Source organism: Semicossyphus pulcher, unplaced genomic scaffold (genome assembly GCF_022749685.1).
Source record: "Semicossyphus pulcher isolate SPU_LCO1_2020_fin unplaced genomic scaffold, fSemPul1.0.p SCAF_1, whole genome shotgun sequence".
In the NCBI taxonomy this organism is placed as follows: Eukaryota; Metazoa; Chordata; class Actinopteri; order Labriformes; family Labridae; genus Semicossyphus; species Semicossyphus pulcher.
Window position 1 is genome coordinate 7,318,504 of NW_027211603.1, and position 19,451 is coordinate 7,337,954.

The 19,451-nt window shown below is 42.5% G+C and overlaps 1 protein-coding gene across 1 annotated transcript in view; it reads right to left on the bottom strand.

Annotated features, from left to right (window-relative positions):
- neo1a (neogenin 1a) overlaps nucleotides 1-19,451 on the bottom strand; it is a 181,159-nt gene that overhangs the window by 24,934 nt on the left and 136,774 nt on the right. Inside the window, exons 8-13 of the mRNA XM_069657918.1 lie at nucleotides 12,567-12,801; nucleotides 11,088-11,242; nucleotides 7,650-7,798; nucleotides 6,121-6,259; nucleotides 5,046-5,095; nucleotides 2,484-2,628 (exon numbers count right to left, since the gene is read on the bottom strand). Coding sequence (XP_069514019.1) covers nucleotides 2,484-2,628; nucleotides 5,046-5,095; nucleotides 6,121-6,259; nucleotides 7,650-7,798; nucleotides 11,088-11,242; nucleotides 12,567-12,801 — 873 coding nt within the window. The remainder of the gene's footprint in view (nucleotides 1-2,483; nucleotides 2,629-5,045; nucleotides 5,096-6,120; nucleotides 6,260-7,649; nucleotides 7,799-11,087; nucleotides 11,243-12,566; nucleotides 12,802-19,451) is intronic.

The window sequence follows — 19,451 nt, forward strand, 5'->3', positions numbered from 1 at the left end:
TCTCTCATTCAAAAAACCTGATTTATTTTCTAATTTACTGGTGCTCTCTCCACGGCTGGTCGATTTGGGGTTTGAGTTGCAGCCACGATAAATATTTTGAAAGCATAAATATCTAAAACAGCTGCTTGATACTTTGCTGCACAATAAAGGAGAGAATCCATCAGTCTGCCTCTAGGGAAGGATCAAGAGAGGGGCAATTATAATCCGTAAAAATGAAGTTTTTTTCTCCCTTCTGGTAAAAATGTGTTTGCTATTAAGACTTGTTTGGAAGAAAAGCAGCTAACCCGAAGAATATAACTCTAAGGGGTTAAAAAGAGTAGTAGCATAAACTTTTGGAGGCTGGATTCGTCCATATATTAAAGCCTGGTCTCCTTCAGAACGAGCTGCTGCACTGCTGGGTGCCCGCTTTGGTATTCAGAAAAGAGGGGAACGCCCGCTGACAAATGATGTGTTGCTGTATTAATTTGCTGTAAAATTTTTCATCATCGTCATATTGTCCCATTTGCACGCAACATGCTAATCCTGTAGTCTTTTCTCTCTGTACCCTCCTTTCCGGGCCACCCTTGGGGGTAGCTTCTGAAGACTGCCTAACTATGTGTGCCTCGGAGGCTACAACATCGCCTTCTAAACGCTTTTGAACCAACAAACACCCCTCTGTTTCACCCCCCAGAATCTCCTCAAAAATCATCTTTTAAGTGTATATTCTCTTTGATGCAGCACACAGCGTGAGGCCGGGCCACTTGAAAGTTGCTGAGACAACATCTAATATTAATCAGCATTGCTGTGTGTCTTTGGTGATATTGTGCATATTTTGTGGAAGCAGCGGGTAATGCAAGGATACAGTAAGACGTGTAACTCCATCTCAAAGTGCTCAGATGAAGTTCATATGTTGACTTAATACTCAGACAGACTGACGCCAAACAAGATCTTCAGACACTTCTTCAGCCTCAAGATCAAGATGTTAAATATTGCACAAAGGCAGACGTAGCCGAGAGTGTCTAAGATACATCCAGCGGAGATAAAGAGTCTGAACAAAGTTTGGATGTGAGACGAATCTAAAGCATCAAAAGGAAACAATTAAGATCCCCTAAGAAAACACAGATCAATCATTTTAAATCCATGTTCAACAATTACACTGAAATGTATCACAGAAGACTTCAATCTAATATTGCAGAAGACAAGCTTTGTTTTGAGTCGAGGGAACGGATGACTCACGCTGCTATCGCTTCCACAACGGCCGTGTTCGCACTTAGCATCAACACACTCTCAGTGATCTAAGTGGACAGCTCAGAAGCACAAGTGTGAACACACTCCAGGACATATTGAGGACACAGTGGGAGACAGTGACTCAGGCCACATTTGGAGGAGGATGCTTGTGTCCATATTTGTAGTGTAGTGTAAACACCAGTATTTCAGTATGCTCACATTGCACCTTGTTTCACACACTCCCATGTCAGCATCTTTGCACATTCCTGCTCGAACTACACAGCTCTCTCATTACACTGTTGAAAAATAGATCTCTTACACTCATTTTATGTCAGAATATTTTATATTTTCATTGTTTATTTGAATCTAGGTAAGGTTCTCAACAATAGAGGAGAGTGCTGCTGTACTTTACCTTTTATCTGCCGGTGCTGTCCCAGGCGGCAGCCTGCTAGACTCGCTCTTACTTCCTGCCTACTTCTTGTACTATAGTTTTTTTTTTAGATACCGTCTCTTTTGTATAAACCCATACAGTTTATATTTCCACTTATATTTGACTAGTTTTTTGTATCTCTCTAATTTGTACTGTCTTTTGGAGCCATCTGGCACAATGATTTCCTTTGAGATGAACAAAGTTCTATCTTATCTTCTTGCTAACAAACAAGAGTCTGATTGTGTTATATAAAAATAACACTTCCATACCATCTGCATCAGATAAGAGTTAATTAACACCTTCTCTTTCTCCAACGTTCTCAGCTGTCACAATTACATTTGTCTTTCCAGTATGCAAACAGTGACATTTCCTGCAGCTGTAGTCTGAATATATCATGAATATTCTTGCTTTTTTTTTTTTTGTTTAGCAAAAACCAGGGTTAACCACCCATACTTCCAACCTTTTAAAGTCCTCGATCAATCACAGTGAGACTAAGTTTGCCAGCAGATAAAACAAGTAAGAGTTTCAATTTGACCACATGTACTGTCTCAAGAGTGTTTAAAAAAGTGACAGGTGTGGATTGTTTTCCGTCTCTGCTGCATGTAAACACAATCTGGATGGAAAGGGCTAGATTTGAACTTGGTCTGTTGCTTATCTCAACCAACATATGGAGAAAGAAATTACCACATTCACACCCACTGGCTTGGGAGCTGTTCTGAGACACTGCAACGGAGGGACAACAAAGTGGGTGGATGGGAACTGAGTCTCCCAAAAGCTTTCATACAACCTGTCTCTGTTTATTCTAGACATTGGCTTCGCTATTAGCTGCTGAGTCAGTGACCATTACCGTCAATGAGCTTAAAAAGCTGGGTGCCTCCGGTGATCTCGGCTGCTTCGCTCCTCCGGGATCCTTTCCTGTACCGGATCTTGTAGCCGGTGATCTCCCCGTTCTGGCCGCTAAGAGGCGGAGGCTGCCACCGAAGCATGATGCTCTGAGGGAGGGTAAAAGAAATAAAAAGCTATGTTAAGCACATGTGGGAGAATATGCTTGTGGGCCAGCAGCTGTAGAGGTGACCTCATGGTTTAGCAGGTAGCATCATACCTTCTCGCACACTTTGGCATGTGGTACTGTGTTAATGTAACTCTGCAGGTTTTACTGTTCTGTTTGCCAGGATCTCTGTCTCACCTGCCCCTCCCCTCTTCCTGACAGTGATGCAAATGGGAGGGCCCAGTGCAAAAACAAACACCCCTCTGAGCACCGGGTGACGCAGTGCAGACTGACGCATTAGGAAGGAATAAACACGTGAATAATAGAAGGAGGGGTCCTGATGAGCGGGTGTGTGCGGTCAGGTTAACCCTGCAGACACACAGAGGCTGAGAGATGAATGCAGGATTTCAACTCACGGGATTTGTGCTTCTAGGTTTTGTGTGTGTGTTTGAAGAGATAGGTGGGGGGTAGCCCAGCGTGGGAGAAGAGTTAATTAACGCTTCCCCACTGTCGCACCGATGCACAAAAGCCTGAATACATGTAGAGGGCAACACTTGCGCTCCTCCCCAGCCGAGTCAAGGGAATTCTACAAATTAAATTTGTGTTAAGTGTGTTCAATTATTCCATTTTTCTTACTCCACTATCAGTCCTGACTTGTTATGCGTGTTGCTTTTCTCCCTTCTTCTCCGTGATCATGAAAAACACTTTAATTGACTTGGAAACTCACAAGGGAAGGTGAGATTGCAGATGCCAAAGGGAGAAAAAAAGGTGCAAAATAAGATCCCAAAACATGACTTTCAGGTTGGCTTGCAGGTAAAATATAAAAGATGAGAGGTTCTGCTTGACAAGGCGCGAAGAGGAGACTGAATAAAAAGCATGTTAATTAGCTTTTTCCTCCCGGTTCATTGTGGCTGTGTGTATCAAAGAGCTAATTGGATAAAAGCTTTGTATCTATATCCTTTAACCACGATTACTGACTTCATGACTGTTTACATTCAGGATTAAAACACAATGACAACAACAAGATTACTAATTTCAATAATGTAAAGGAATAAAGGACGCCAGACGTTTCACAGTTGTAAATTGGATGCACACTGTCCATTCAGAAAACTATTCTGCTCCATCCCCGTCCTGCCCCGCAGAGAGTCCCCTCTTCTTTCTCCTCTGAACATTAGCATGAGGGTTTTCTCTCCACAAATCTCAGCTGAGTGTCCCGCAGCACGGGTGGCCAGTTCTCACTCAAGCTGGGGGTGTGCGATAGGATTGTCTACCAGTGTTTTTTTTTCCTACTTTGCTCTGACAGTTCTCTCTCACTCGAGCTCTGCATCGACCAGCAAAGAGCTGAAAGCGCCGGCTGATGCTTTTGTAGTCAATGCACGCACCCTGAGCTTTTCCCTATCTTCTTCTTCCTCTTTGCTGCTCTCTGTTTGCACTCGCTGCCTCACGTGTCATGAGTGAGAATCCTCTTTTATCAATTTTAATCCAACACTCGGGTGGAAACATACAATAAACAGGCCTACAGCTCCGTGTTTGAAGATCAAATGGCGAAAGAGACAGGCAGCCGAGGCCAGTTTCCTGCTGTAATCAGGAGCCTGTTGTGAAGCCTGCAGCCGCTTCAGCAGCTTTATCTTATCACGAGTGTCACACAGCAACTACAGTTTGTTTAACTGTAGTAAATCTGATTTAACATCAAACTTAAAAAGAGCATGAGGCATCGGGAGTTGTTGTCTGGCCTGTGAGAAATGTGATCAAGTCCAATCTGTGATCCAAAAAGAAAAAATGAATCAAGATAAAATATATTTCACTTTCCAACAATTTGGGAGGAGAGAGTGGGGATGATGTGCAGCAAAGAGCCGAAGGTCGAAGTCGAACCGAAGGCATCGAGGGCTGTGCCTCTATACATGGGGCGCGTTCTTTTTCACCACTGAGCTACACCGGTGCCCCCAGGTTTATATCTCGAATGCCTGCATCTATCAGAGAAATATTTTTTTCGTATCCATTTAGATTTTAGCCGCAGGCGTCTTCTTTCCACATACTGTACAGATGAAGAGTGACGCAGAGGATAAAATCTTCTGACAGGCGAGTCTCCTGCCGATGAGAGGATCGATGAGGGTTCACACACCCTCTTAACCAGCTGGGGCTGCAGGCCTCTGACGCAGATAATCACACAGAGAAACAACAGTGCTCTGGTCTGCAGGCTATGTATCTGTTCCTCTGTTTGTGTGTGTGCGTGAGTGAGTGTTTGTGGATTTAGTGAAGCGGCTGCATACAGTGCACAACAAACAGCTGAGCTGCAGGCGGTTTTGATTTCATTTGTATGTTGTGTTCGAGGAAGTGCGTGCAACAAATGTGAACTCTTTGAAGACCTAAATGAGACAAGAGGAAAAAGTGAACCAGCTAGTCGAGGCTGCAAAGTCTTACCTTTGAGTTCTGGACCTCCAGAGTCAGGTTTTGAGGAGGCGAACTTGGTACTGTGAAACAAAGACAACATCATTTATTTATTTCAGTATAAAACAAAACAGAAAAATATAACCGACTGTAGAGTTGGAACTACAAACAGATCGACAGAAATATAATAGTTTTCAAACTAAAACTCCAGCCCTTAGTCCAGCTAACTTAAGGTATTTGTTTCCTTTCTTTTCATTATGTGATTGTAAACGTAATACTTTAGGTTTGTGAGTGTTGCTCTAAGAAAGAAAAGTCATCATCTTGTGAAATTGTGAGAAACATTCATCACATTACCAACATTTCATGGACAAATCGATTGTTTAATGTAGAAGAAAACAGGCCGACCAATCGAAGATTAGAGATTACCGTAAAATTTCGGGGTGTAAGACGCACTTTTAATACCTTTTTTTTTCTCCATCTAAAAAGTGAGCTGTATCCTATATACCGGTGCGACCAGTATACTAGCATAAAATGCAGAGAGAGGTATGCTATGGTGTGACGGTATTTTACCCAGACGATGGCGCTATAATCTAGTTAAAAATGTCGGTTGTTAAGTGGTGATGTCACACCTCTGCATTAAACTGTTTCTGGGTCCAAGCCGCTGCAACATATCCTATTTACAAGATGGCGCAGTGCTGTTTTCCTCGCTGTTTTAAGTAAGTAAAAACTAACTTGACTGTTGCTAACGCTTCGTCACGGACATGCACCGTCATGATCACCATTGTAGCAGCCACCCTCACAACGATCAACGTTACTGTAGGCTGCCAGCTACCGCTAGCTCAAGCACCGGGATAAGACGGTAGGCTGTAATTTGTGAGTGTTTTGAATATTTTAAATTAAAATAAATTTAAATAGTGTTGAAATAACTGTTGAAATAGCTACAGAAAACCTTTTTCCCTCTGGGATAGCCCCTCTGTGCGACTTATATTCTGGATTTTAGAGTAATTATTACAATAAATCTACAGCACAGTAAGAGTTCGATTACAAATGCCTCTTGCTGGACCTGTATGTAAAGCATATGGTAGATGGTATATGGTAACCAACTGACCATCAGACAGGGTTCGGACGACGACGTCTTCAGTGGAGACTCCTGGGCCATGCTTGTTGTTTGCCACCACTCGGAAACTGTACTCTGTGTTCTTCTTCAGCCCGGTCATGGTGTACGACTGACTGTCGATGTCAACGTCCTGAAAGAGAGGGAGGGAAAAAGAGAGAAAGAGTTGTGTGACTGCTAATATCTCACAAAACATACATCTATTTGAGTGTTTCACTACTGACAGCATGTTGACGGAGGCAGAATTACAGCTGCTGTAATGTACAGTTTGAGTGCTCAAATTAGATAGTGGCACAAACATGCTGTCAGTAAGACAGATCCGATACACTCGCAACCAAAGCAATCTCTCAAATATTGCAAAGCAACAAAATGTGACGCCTGATTTTATCATTTCATCACACTAACATTTCTGTTTGTAATTCCGTTTAAAAATGTCTCCTTCCACTGAGACACAAATTATGCGTTCTGTGATTACCACTTTTCGCTTTACAAATTGGGCACGACGCTGGCACATGCCCAATTACTCCCGGCCAATTTGCATTCAGCTCCTCGCTCGTAACATTCAGAGTAAAAAGCTGAGACTTGGTTGAAATCTAATCTCGCCTCCGGAGCGGTCCGATCGCGGCCTCTGATCTCGGGTCAGATGTTCGCCTGTGACTACGTCGGCCTTGAGATGCATCATGGGTCGTCCCTGCCTCGCCCCTGTCCTTTAATATTTCATGTCTTCTCCAGTATTGCATCTTTCTAACTTCATCTCTCCTCTGTCCGTTCCCTTCACCTCTTCTTTCTTTCTTCTCATCCCTCTCTTCATCTCTCGCCTTTTTCACCTCATCTCTGGCTCTCCTCTCCCGGGAGCTGAGGCATCATTACTCAGTACGCCGGCTGACGTTTCATCCATTATCATATTAAAGGCTTTTTAATGCTTCACTGGCTTGCCCACTGTTACTGCTACTGCTGGGGCTGACTCTATATCTGACCAGCGAGACTCCACTCTTGTGACAGAGTTAGACCTGCAGCAGGGGGAATCTTATCTGCCCTCTTTTTCTGCACAAAATGTGTTTCTGTATGAGATGCATAATCAAAAGTGTGGGCGAAAAGCAGAACAAAGAGTCTTTGGGCAAAATGATTAGGAACTCCTTACCTCATCACATTTACATTAGTCTACACAGTCATATTCTTTTTACTGTACCTAATGAACCCTGCAAAATCAAGCGTCAGCTACATACAGTTTTTCTCCTCTTACAAGGCAGTGTGGGTAGTGAGACATAAGCTGCGTGTTTCAAGGAGAAACACAAAGAAAACTGAAAAGCTGGAAATATTCCATGTTTGATGGCTGCCGTCTTTTAATCTTTTCCTTCATAACAAATGTAATCTGAAAACAAATGCAGGTTTTACATTATTTATCTTTGATCTACAATAAAAGATAAAAACAGAAGCTTTCTATTATATTTGGAGTGGTGTTTGACAGTCTGAATTCCTGTAAACACATGAATTAAGTCTAGTAAATAAGGACTTCATCCTACCTGTTCGTTGCCAAGGCTTTTGTCCGTGTAGTACAGCTTGTAGGTGACGATCTCCCCGTTGCCAGTGAGCGGTTTGTCCCAGCTCAGAGAGACGGAGGTCGGTGTGTTGGAGACCGCCTGCAGGTTCGGAGCAGGGCCTGGCACTTGGACTGAAGGAAAAAAACAGATAAAGCAGGGGAGCAGAAATTAGAAAATCAGATTTTTAATCTCTTATCTTGAACCTTCCACGCTTGTGAAGCATTTTGTTACATCTCAAAAGACATGAACTCAATTTAGCAGTGTCTAGTCACCGCTGCCAAAAACACACATTCTTGGCTCCTTCACGGCCACATTTCCCCACAAGCTCAGACCAGAAGACAGCTCAGTGTCTGCAGCTCTGTGGAGGCCGCTCTGTCCCGTTTGGACTGGGCCGTCAGCCATGTTGATTCTCCTGTTATTCCCATGTCAAACAAAGTGGAGGTGTGCCTAAACAAAAACATCACCGTGTCTCTAGCTTTTGTTTGGTAGGGAAGGGTGTATTACAGTTTCTTGCACGACTTTGTTGAATACTCAATTTTTCACAGTCTGTTATTTCTGTATAGAAAACGGCTGCTATGATAACAGACCACTTAAAGAGACAGCTCCAATGACAGATGAAGATCATCATATCAATTCAAATTGATTTGTTCGACCCTGTTCACTCTGTCTAACTTCACCATTAATGGAAATGTTCAGCTAAATAGGCTAATCTTAAGGAGGCTACAGAGTTTACCTTTGCTATCTTCCAACATTAAAATTTCTAGAGGTAGAATTAAAACAATTTTCAATTCAGGTTGTAGGCGCCATAATGAGCTTTATTACTATGTCCATTATCATTTGTTTATTTGCACTCCTTTAATAGTTTAATCACTTCTGGAAATTGGCACCTTGGTGGGTTCTCACCTTTATTTACCTGTTTAGTTGGGTGGTGGGAGTTCAGACAAAGAGGGAGAGTCAGGCTCAGATATTTTCTGTTGACCATCACGCTACGTTGTATTTTGCTTTGTGTATTAGAATTCCGTTCAGTATTTAGTTTAATAAACCGTTACACTCATCTGGACATTTGGACTGTTTTTTTTATGTGTATGTATAAAAAGATGGACGACATGACAACTCCCTTAAAAGTGAATCCAAACCCTCTCTATCGCCCCCTGCTGACTGGCTGCAGTATAGGTCATAAAGCCTGCCTCCTCCATGTTAACAGATGGGACATGAGTCAAACTATAAAATCAAAATACACACCAAATAAATGTTTCTCAAACATGGTTTCTGTCATTATAGTTAGTTCTTATCATGATGATTTACGTCCAAGTGTTAATTTTTCCGATAAGTTTAGTTTTAATTGATGATTGACAGCTCTGTTGACAAATATTGCAGCCGATCTGTTCCGGATTAGCAGAGTGGAGGATGAACGGTGAGAGGAGATGTAACTAAAACAAACCACTACAGTCATTGAAGTTTCCATATCTGCGAATGTTAACTTCAGACCAACACAGAGAAGCTGTTCTGTTGTTAAACACGCTGACATGTGGGATCTTTGTCTTGCAGTAAGTTGTGTTTTGGTTAGCTGAAGTGGCTACTGCGACTCCACCCGCCAATCTCTACTGCGCAACTCTGGCTCCAAATGACAAAGTTTGACATGTTATGAGCTGGATACTGTAGAGCGTGTGGGTTGTTGCTCTCCTTCAGGGTGAGACAAGCCCCACCTCTTCAAGTGTGGGCCGTGCATCACCCTGCTTTATTTCCACGATAACAACCTGCTTGCTGCACATCATCCTTTACAAGTCTGTGTATTAGATTGATAATGTCCTTGTCAGGCAGCTCTTTTTATGTAAGCTAATAAGAGAAGGACAGACATCTAAAGAGATGAGATGATAAACATTATATATAGATATATAAGTGTATGTGACTTATGATTACTTTACATCCACAGAGAACAGGGGCTTATGGATAAATAGAGCTGCCATTTCTACTCTGCTGCAAGTGAAAATTAAAGGCGACAGTCAGCACTTTAACATGTAAGTAAATATTGTATTTCTTATCCAGTGTGCTGGCAGACAGAGCCATCAGAACGACATACGTATCACTGCCCTAATACTTTGCGACAGCGCTGTAAACAGAGCTCTGTGTCAGTTAGTATTTATGGACAGTGACATTTCTTGTTGTCTTTGCCGTAGTTGATTTATTTTAATCAAATAATGACAATGAGGTTAAAGTGCTCGCTGTCAGACACAGATTTATGTCTCTGTATATATATACTGTATATATGTTGCAAGCTTTAGCTGCTGGTGTCTCTGACAGAAGAGAGAAGCGCCTATTTGTTGGTGTGAGCTTGATGTTGACGTATGGATTTCAGTGTGTGTGTGTGTGTGTGTGCGTGTGTACAGGTTTATTAAGCCAGTCTCTGCGGGGAGGTGTTTCGGGGGCAGCATTGTGTGCACATACCTGGCACTCAGACGTAGGTCAACAGTTTTAGCTCCAATTCATAGCTTGTTCTTACACTAAAAGTGCACACACACACACACGTAAGAGATGTACTGCACAGGTACAGCCCGCCCTCACAGCTCTCCCCACGGGGGGCTTTGCGCCTGCTGGCAGACATTAAGGTGTACTGTGTGTTTCTGTGTCGATCCGTCGCCCTCCAACCAAGGACGCAGGTAGAGTAACAGTGGCTGACCTACAAACTGACAGTGACTGAGCTGTAGCCGAGTCTGGAGGTGAGGGACGTCCACCCTGAGACTGCGCTGGGATATCCCCTTCACAGCACTCTCAAATGTAGGTGAAAGAGAGATTTAGAGCAGCAGCCATGTGGAGGCTGACACAACCAGAAACAAAGAGAGAAGGAGGAGAGGAGAAACACTTTGTTCCCTCAGTCTTTCTCATGTGTCCTCCAGTCAGAACATCCTAATGAGCTTCTGCAAAGGATCTCTGTACAGCCTGGAAGAGGGAAATGTTTCAAATCTGGAATTTCAGACTTTCCTCACTCAGGTAGGCATGGTTTAAAGAAACACACACACAGAGGGCTTATAGCAAACGCTGGGGTGTAAACAAGAGGTGGCTCATGAGAAGACAACGCTGCATTTCTCTGGTTGGCTGTGGGGTGGTCTGCCTTCATGCACAACGATAAACAGACTATGAGTGAGTGTGTGTGTGTGTGTGTGTGTGTGTGTGTGTGTGTGTGTGTGTGAGGAAAGAGGAGGTGTCCCTGTTTGAAGTGAGTGTATGCTGTATGTGAGTGAATATTTGTTTGTGTGAGTGTTTATTTGCACATTTGGGAGTTCATCCTGTTTGCCTCAGTGTTGCCAGTGCTGCATGTTTCCAACAAACTGGCTGGAGTTTGCCTTTATGTTTAGTGTGTCCTGTTTACTGGGCATATATAAATGAAAGTCTGTGTTTGCGTGTCTGTGTGTGTGGCTTTACCTTCAGCCTGGGTGGCCACTTTGAGCGATGCAGAGCTCTCTCCCTGGCCGTTGCTGTTGTGGGCCACGACCCTGAAGCGATATTTGGTGTCTGGCATCAGGTTTTGGATTGTGACCTGCATTTCCCCCGGACGGCTGGTGTTCACCACCCGCTCCCTGGGCGCAAACACACACGCATCAGAAGATTAAAAAAATTCTAATGCATCTGTCTTATCTATTAATAAAAGAACATATTTAATGTGTGGAACAGATTTTTTTTAGTGTTTGTAATTTTTTACAACCCTAAAATGTTCCAAGAGCTTTGGCTATGCATGAGATCAAAACATGATATATCATATTCATGAAATCTGATATTAAAGTAATAATCTCGAAGATTTTCATTTAAATAAATGTCTGTTAAGTCACTATCTATCGCCGAATGAGGTCACACAGTGGTGACTGAGCCTATGGCCCACTGATGAAAGCCTTTGCATTTGCAGTATTACAGACTGGGTGTCTGGTGTGACTTTAGCAGAAACAATCACAAGCGGTGCCCAGTTAGTGACGCGTTTTCCATCAGCCAGCAGTGATTGGTCTGCCAGAGAGGGTAGGCGGAGCTAAGCGGCTGCTGTAAGTGAAATGACAGTCTAAAAAGGAAAGCGACCGTCAGCGAGGAAAGTCAAGAGTTACAACCGGAGCCAACCGAGGACGTCACACATGTCTGGATATCTGGGAAGTGTGCTCCTGCAATTACCGTTTATCGCCATAGGTGGCGCCAAAGAGAATGAAACTGAGATCTTCAAAATTATAACTTTAAAAGTAGAAAGCTACCAATTAGAAACTGACAAATTGACAAACTAGAAACAACATTTGCTAGTTTGATAAATGACTAAAATGACTTTTTTCTGTTGATTATTAAGTTAAGGTCAGAATATAAGCACTCTTCTGTCTACGCTTAGACTGCATCTGCACAGTCACACTGGTTTGTGTAAAATGTACTTGAACACTTCATGCATTTCCACATAAAGTAATGTATGCATTTGCATTTCAAGCTGTAGCACTGAGTAAAACACTTCTGTCTGAACATTTCTTGAAGCTCTTTTACAGAAAGCATGAAAAGCAGCCAAAAGAGGAATTTGTGGAAAATCCTCTCAGCTTCTTAAATTTCCCTCTCGGTCATATACAATAAATCCTCCACACACAAAGCTGTGGAAGAGTCATCGCAGGGCTTGAAGGAAAAAAATTGAAATTACCATGTTTGAACAGATTTTGTGGGTCCATACTTCAGTGTTAACAGGTAATCCTTTGAGGAAGGAAGTTTGTTTTTTAATTAACAAACACTTGCTGCTTTGATAAGTGCTTTAACTGCTTTAATGAGATATTTTCAGAGTGGTCCGAGACTCCTGCGCAGGAATTATGTATATTAGTACCCTGCTGACTCCAGCAGTAATGTGCGTATTAGTACCCTCCTGGCAGTCCTACATCGTAGTGTGTGTACTACCTGCTGGTGCCCTCCTGGCTGTAGAAAACTGAGTAGGTTAACTCGTCTCCGTGGGGTTCCGCCGGCGGGCGCCAGGTCAGTTTGATGAAGCGGGTGGAAACAAGCGAAGCCACAACGTCCCGGGGGGCGGAGGGGGTGGGCCCTGCTGGACTGGCTACACCTCCGGAGCCTGGCGTTACATGGTCAGTAGTGTTAGGAGTCAGTGAGGGGGGGAGGGAAGAGGGCAGGGCTACGTCTTTGGGTCGGGAGGAAGAGGAAGGAGGGAGGGATGGAGAGGGGATGGGTGCAGGGAGACGGGGAGAGACAGGAGACAGTGGCAGTGTGGGAGGGGAGGGGAGATATCACGCAGAGGCGTTCAAAAGGAACAGGTCGAGGAGAGGAGAGGAGTTGAAATGGAAATGACAGTGAAACGAAAGAAAGGAAGGAAACAAAAAAAAGAAGAAAAAACAAAATAACAACAACGTAACAAAAAAAGACTGTTGGCGTGACAAGGAACCACAGAAATAAAACACTTCTACTACATTCACAAAGCTGACAAATAAAAGCACAATACAAGGGGACTACACATGCAGATCTACACACAGCTCTCTAATGTCAGGGTAGTGGGAGCAGAACACAGCATCATACATTTCATTTTTAATAGACGGCCTTCTTGCCAATCTGTGATTAAAAATGATTAGTCTGGATTTCTTTGAGACGTCCGGCCAGAATTCGATGGAAAACAGAGATAGAGTTTGTTTAAACAGGAACAAAGCCACCTTTTAAAATGCACACAAGAAAACCGTCTATGTTTAAAGGAAATAAACTGTTTTATTTAAGAAACAGTAAAACAACTGAAGAGTAACCCAACCCTCCTAAAAAAAGTGGATTCTGGAGTCTCTCAAATAACACACCAGATGATGTTTTTTAAACACTTTTCCCGTCACATTCCACAGACTAACCACAGAAATGTTTTTGATTTCACTTGGTGGTTGTTTTTTCTCCTTTTTTGAGGAACAATCTGCGGTCGGACTCAGCGAGATCTGCTTTCCATTTGCCTGGCAAGTGGGCGAAGCGAAACCATACGGAAAGAATGTCAGTCCGTGTGACATTTCCATTTGTGTGCAGGTCGGAGAAACGGACTCGAGGGCAAAGCTGAAATATAGAAAAGGAGCTCGGCGAGTGCGGCGCGCAAACGAGAGCCGTCTGTTTTATTACTGGGGAAATTGTTTTGAAATGCAAAGCGGCTGCTGGCTTGTTTGTCTGTTATGGCATGTGGACTCTCCGCTAACTTCGCTTTCAATATTTGTATTCATTTCAAATACACCGAGTTCTCTGACTTCTGTGATTGGAGCGATATGAAGGATTTGCTGCTTTTTTCTTCGAACAAATTACTCGTTCCGCACACACTTTTCTGTACACAAACACTCAGACTCTCTCTCTCACGCACACACACACTGAGATCAGCTTGTTTACCAAGAAGTGACTTTCTGCATGTGCAAAAACTGCTGAAGGAGCTTTAAAGGTATTTGTATATATGTTTACAGCTTTATGCGTGTGTGCACAGTGACTACACCAAACCATCCATGTGTTTCTTCTTGGATTCTTGCTGTGCTAAAACTAGAACTAAATGAATTCATCATATATCATTTAGCTGCAAAGGACACTTGATATCTTTACTTTTAGCTTCAATCTAATGTTTTCTGCCTTTAAATGTTTTCTCCTGCAGGATTATTCCACTGCTCGGTCCTATAAAACATCATCCTTTACCTTGTCTGTATGTGAAAAATTGGTGTTTAAAAAGTGCGACTGTGGGACTCTTCACTCAGCAGCCTCAAACGACCTCAAAGCTGTAAGTCAGCACTTCAACCTCAAAGCCACTGTTTCATTCCTAATCCACTTTGCTGGATTAGCGCCAAAAACAACGGAAAACATATTATCATCCTAATACTTTGTGACTGCAGTGTAAATTACCAGATGCTGAACAATTATCCTCATTTATAAAGCTGCACACACACAGCAGAAAGAGGAGAAAACGCTGGTGTCTCACATCGCACTGGTGAAGGGTTCTTACAGTGTAAGCATAAACAGACACACAGTGTAAACAGCTTGAAGCCTGTTTGTTGATGAGGAAGATCCTCAAGCAAATCTAAAATGTGAACCTACAAGACAACACAACCCAACGAACAGGAACGTCAGAAAAAGCTACTTTAAAACAAAGAGAATACAGACCAAGGCTGACGCATGTTGCTTTATAGGGAACCTTTATAGACTACAGAAACAAGTAGGAGATCAATAACAGAAAGAGACTGCAGTCGAAGTAATTAATTAATAATAAAGACGTCCAGATTTTACCTTGGATTTGCACAACCAACTCCTAGCTAATGAAACTGGTTCAAACTACTACATCTATAAACAAAGCCAACGTACTGATAGAGTTCATGATGGTAGCCGCACAGAGCCGGCGAGGGAGTGCTCCTCAAGAGACTGCGTTCAGACCTTTATGTAAAAAGTGTTTTATGAACAAAGGCTTGCACGGAGGCTCATACTGTATGTATGTATGCATGCAAGGAGAGTCTAAATCAATGAAAAGGTTTCAGAGAAGAAGATAAAGTGAGAAAAAGGAAACCTGCAGGAAAAGAAAGGGAAACCGGGCACGGGTGGAAAACTTGAAAATGCATCAAAGACATGTTAGTGACTCTTGAGTTCAATTTCTTTAACGATTTATTTTAAGTATTCAGCAGGTAGACATTAGTAAAAAACTGATTAAAGCAGTTTATGAGCCCCACACAGGAAGTCAAGAGGGATGCCGCACGATAAACTAAAAACTAAAATTATGATGATAAATGATCGACAGCGACATTTTTACCATGACAAAGACGAGACGTTGACGAGCTAAAAAAAGATCCTTAAAGGAGCAATTTGCCACTGGAAAAAGCCACTGTCAATCAAAGCTGGTGTTCTCTGCAATCGATAGAAGCAACACCTAGCATGCATTGCATCTCCCTTCCCCCCTCTGAAAGGAACAGCCCATAAGCTATTACCAAAATGGCATTAGCTCCCCATAATAGCACGATAGGACTGAGGTTGAAAGTGGGCAAACTGACCCTTTAATAATAAAAACTCTGACAACACGTATGTTTTCTTTCCGTTAACGAGACGAGACGGGACTAAAATGTTAGTGGTGCGCTGTCGGACATTTAAAATCCATGATATTTTAAAGCCTCAAGCACCAGTTAGAGACGACGCGTATCACAAAGGTGGTTATGAACTTTCCCTTTTAACTCTTTCTGCCTCAGGCTCTGTGCGCGCTCACAGAATAAGGGGCGTATTATGTCTCATTTGACGTTTTCTCTGCCCAAAAAGCAGCGATCACTGGCTGTCTGCTGCAGTCAGCGATGAAAATGTAATCCAGTGTCCTTAGATGCTGTGTCTTCATCGGCCTTTAGCTGTATGGATGATCTACTGAAATTTAAAGTGTTCATTTTGCCAAAAGTAAACAGGTAAAAACAAGAAGCGGTAGACTGGGGAGACCCTTTTTTACTATAAAGTTACTATAAAAATGACTAAAATGTGAAACTAAACTAAAACTAATAGGCACTTTCATCTTAAGACTAAAGCCAAAGGAGGACTGGAGGGAGTCAGTCATAGAAAACAGGAAATAGTGGAATTAGTTTAACACAAGAAGGCTTCACAGTAATTAGAAATACAATGATTTCCCTTTAAAGCCGTTCTCGTTTAATATGCAAACACTAAACTGCAAAAGTAGGACAGGATCCCACGTGTCCTGAATATGCTTCACGTCTGGAATTAAGCCACCGCTTGCCGATTGAGACCAAGCTTTAGACATATATGAGTAGACATATTTTGTGGTTAAAGACATACAGTGCTGAAGAAGAGGCTTCATTTTAGTGCACCATCAGAGAGAAAAGGATAAAGTTGAGTGCTGCTATAAATGTTTCTCAAAGGGCCGAGGGGGTCACTCCAAAAAGGCTCTGGAAACAGGAACCTACACCTCACAGGCACTTTGGTCACTACCGTAAATCCCTGAGTCAACGTGTCCATCGCTGTGGATCTCAGAACAAAGGAAATCAGATAAAAGGTTGTACGTCTCTCGGACAGAACATCACACTTCAGCAAAAATAATCCCTAAATCAGCGTCAGGTCAGACAAAGAGGTACAGTAAAGCCTCGGGGGGGAAATGCATTATGGGATGGGCCAAGGAGTGGAAATAAAACCATTAGATGTAGTTCCCATCTTCAGACACGCTGTCAGCTGCAGGTAATCGACGTGCCGGGCAGTTTTCGATGTCCTTCTGACAATCTGTCTTGTACGTGCATGCCTCGAATTGTTACAGTAAGGAGGTGTCAGCCTCCCACTTCTGCTGCCAAGCTCTTTTCACAGCTGATTAATAGTGTCATTAGTCTCTGTGCCAGAGGTAATGAATGGCTGGCATTAAGTCTTAACGAGGAAGGTTACTCTAGATCTGCATAATAAATCTGGGTAACCAATACGCAAAACAGTCAAGACAAAGACGCGCACAGCAAAGTATTCATCTTAATATTCAATGGAAGTTAAAGCCGTTTCTCAATTAAAAATAATTGGAGTAGCGTCAAAGTTCTGATTAAAGCCTCGTGAGTTTAACTTTTATCTTCCCTTTCTAACTCCATAATCCTTTGCTGTGTTCCCAAGAGAGCGTAGCTGTAAAGCTACGCCAAGGAGTTTTTTCATCATGTGGTCTGAGTACACAGATAAGACAGCCTACCTCTCTGGCTCAGACTACGCACCTCCACCAAGAGAGCATAAATCTACTGAATGCAGATATCAGCCAGAAGCACCCACAGCACTGTAACTACAGATAGTCTATCAGAGGGAATTCAGAAGCCGTGCCAGACTCCTGCAAAATGGATTTTCTTAGGACTGGTTTCCATGTCTAATGTGGTTCGGTAATGATGGCTGCGTAAGAGGCAGATCCAGCACAATGCTAATGGTCCATTACTGAGTCACCACTTTTATCTGCTGCAGAATGAGCAGAACGAGACTGAACAATGTGCTCAAAAAGCAGAGTCCAGAGCTTTCACAAGGCCAACACAAAGCAGACTGTCAGATACAACTGGCAGTCTTTGTCATGTTTCAGACTCGTACAATGGTGCCATGATGGGAAAATGTATGGCTACCAACTGAGCAGCACATCGCTGGGCTTGTGGTTAAAGATGATTACAGAGAAATCATAGCTTCTGTCTGAACAAGGACAAAAATACAAAGAGACTATTCACTTAAATGTATATTCAAAGCCTCTGGAAATTTGGCCTGGATTGGAATTGTAAAAATATATCAAACTGGAGCGTCTCAGTGAGCATCAACACTTAGAAAACTAGAGAGACGAGAGACTATGAGAAAACTATGAAAGAACAGCTAATTTCACAGTTTGGGCCATTTTCTCAAGACTGTGTAAGTGTGGCAGATCACTTTTCGATTGACGTCTCTCTGGCTGCACACACTGTAATGGCACGACCATGCCAGAGTCGTCTGGCCCAATGCAGTATGTTTGAGCAGACCCAGTCAGAAAGAGAGGAGGAAGGAGACGAGACTGCTATCTGAAAATCCACTTCAACTGGCCACTGGATGCCGAGTTACAAATGCTTTGCTATAGATAAACCTTATTGTACAACTGTTAGCTCCAACCAAGTCATCTGATTGGACAAGAGACATTCCATGAGTGCTGATATAGAGAACAACATCGCTGGGACGTTTCACTCTGTGTATCACTCCGCCTCAGCCAGGTGTTCTGAAAACTGTTAACATTACAGCAGACTGTGTATGTCTACACTAATTAAGCTGGTACCTCTGAATCACACAGCAGACTCTTATTTCACTGGTTGATGATCAATTGAAACAAACAGATAAATGTACATGATAAAAACAGCTGATCTGTGGTAACCTGGAGACACAGAGTGCAGGAGAACGTTTGGGTTGCTCGGCAACAACAGTCCAGTTTCAGTTAAGTTGTGGAACTAGTTGAGTTGGTGAAGCAAAAAGTAATCTGTTGTAAATTGTTACATTTTACAACAATTTGCTGCTTATAAAAGCAATATCACACTTGAGGTCGTGATGTTGTACTGAATATCATCACGGCTGTGATTACCTGTGACAGAATTAGAGTATTGCTTAATCAGAACAGTTAGCATACAGGCTACATTAGCTTTGATGCCTCATGCCGCTTTAAAAGTTATTAATACAGATGATAGCTCTGTAGCGTATGGTGGTTCTATAATATAACAGAACTAATTCCCCTTGTTGATGCTCAACACCTGCCTGCATAAACAGATCAACAGACTGCACTGAACTCCTGCAGCCAAAAATAGACAACCGCAGTTGACACTTAAACACAGCCATCATATGCACCGATCAAATGCTTATGCTCGGTGTGAGTAGCGAAATATCGGCTATCTGACTATTCTTTTGGTTTGTTAATTAATTTTCTTAATGAAGCACAATCACGCCCAAATCAAACCCAATATAAGGAGAGTTTACAGAGAATTAAAAGAATATATCAAATTTGGATTGAAACAAATTGCTTACTATTACTTACTTTTATGTACACGAATCCCCAAATTACATAGCAAGAATACAATTGTGTATTTGGGCTCTGATTTTAGCAGCAACAGAACCATTTAATTGCTCTTATGGGTTCTCAAGTAAATGTGTCGGAAAAACAGTTGGTTCCTCAGAGCAGCTCCTGACAGCTGTGGCTGCTTTTTCTCCCCCATCATCTTGTTCCCCTCGCTCTCTTTCAAGATAAGACTGCAGAGATGAGCAAGTCTGACAGCTCATGACATTTGAGCAGCTCCTTAATGCGCCGACAAAGGAAACTGAGCTCAAAAAGAGAAGAAAAATGTTTCAAGT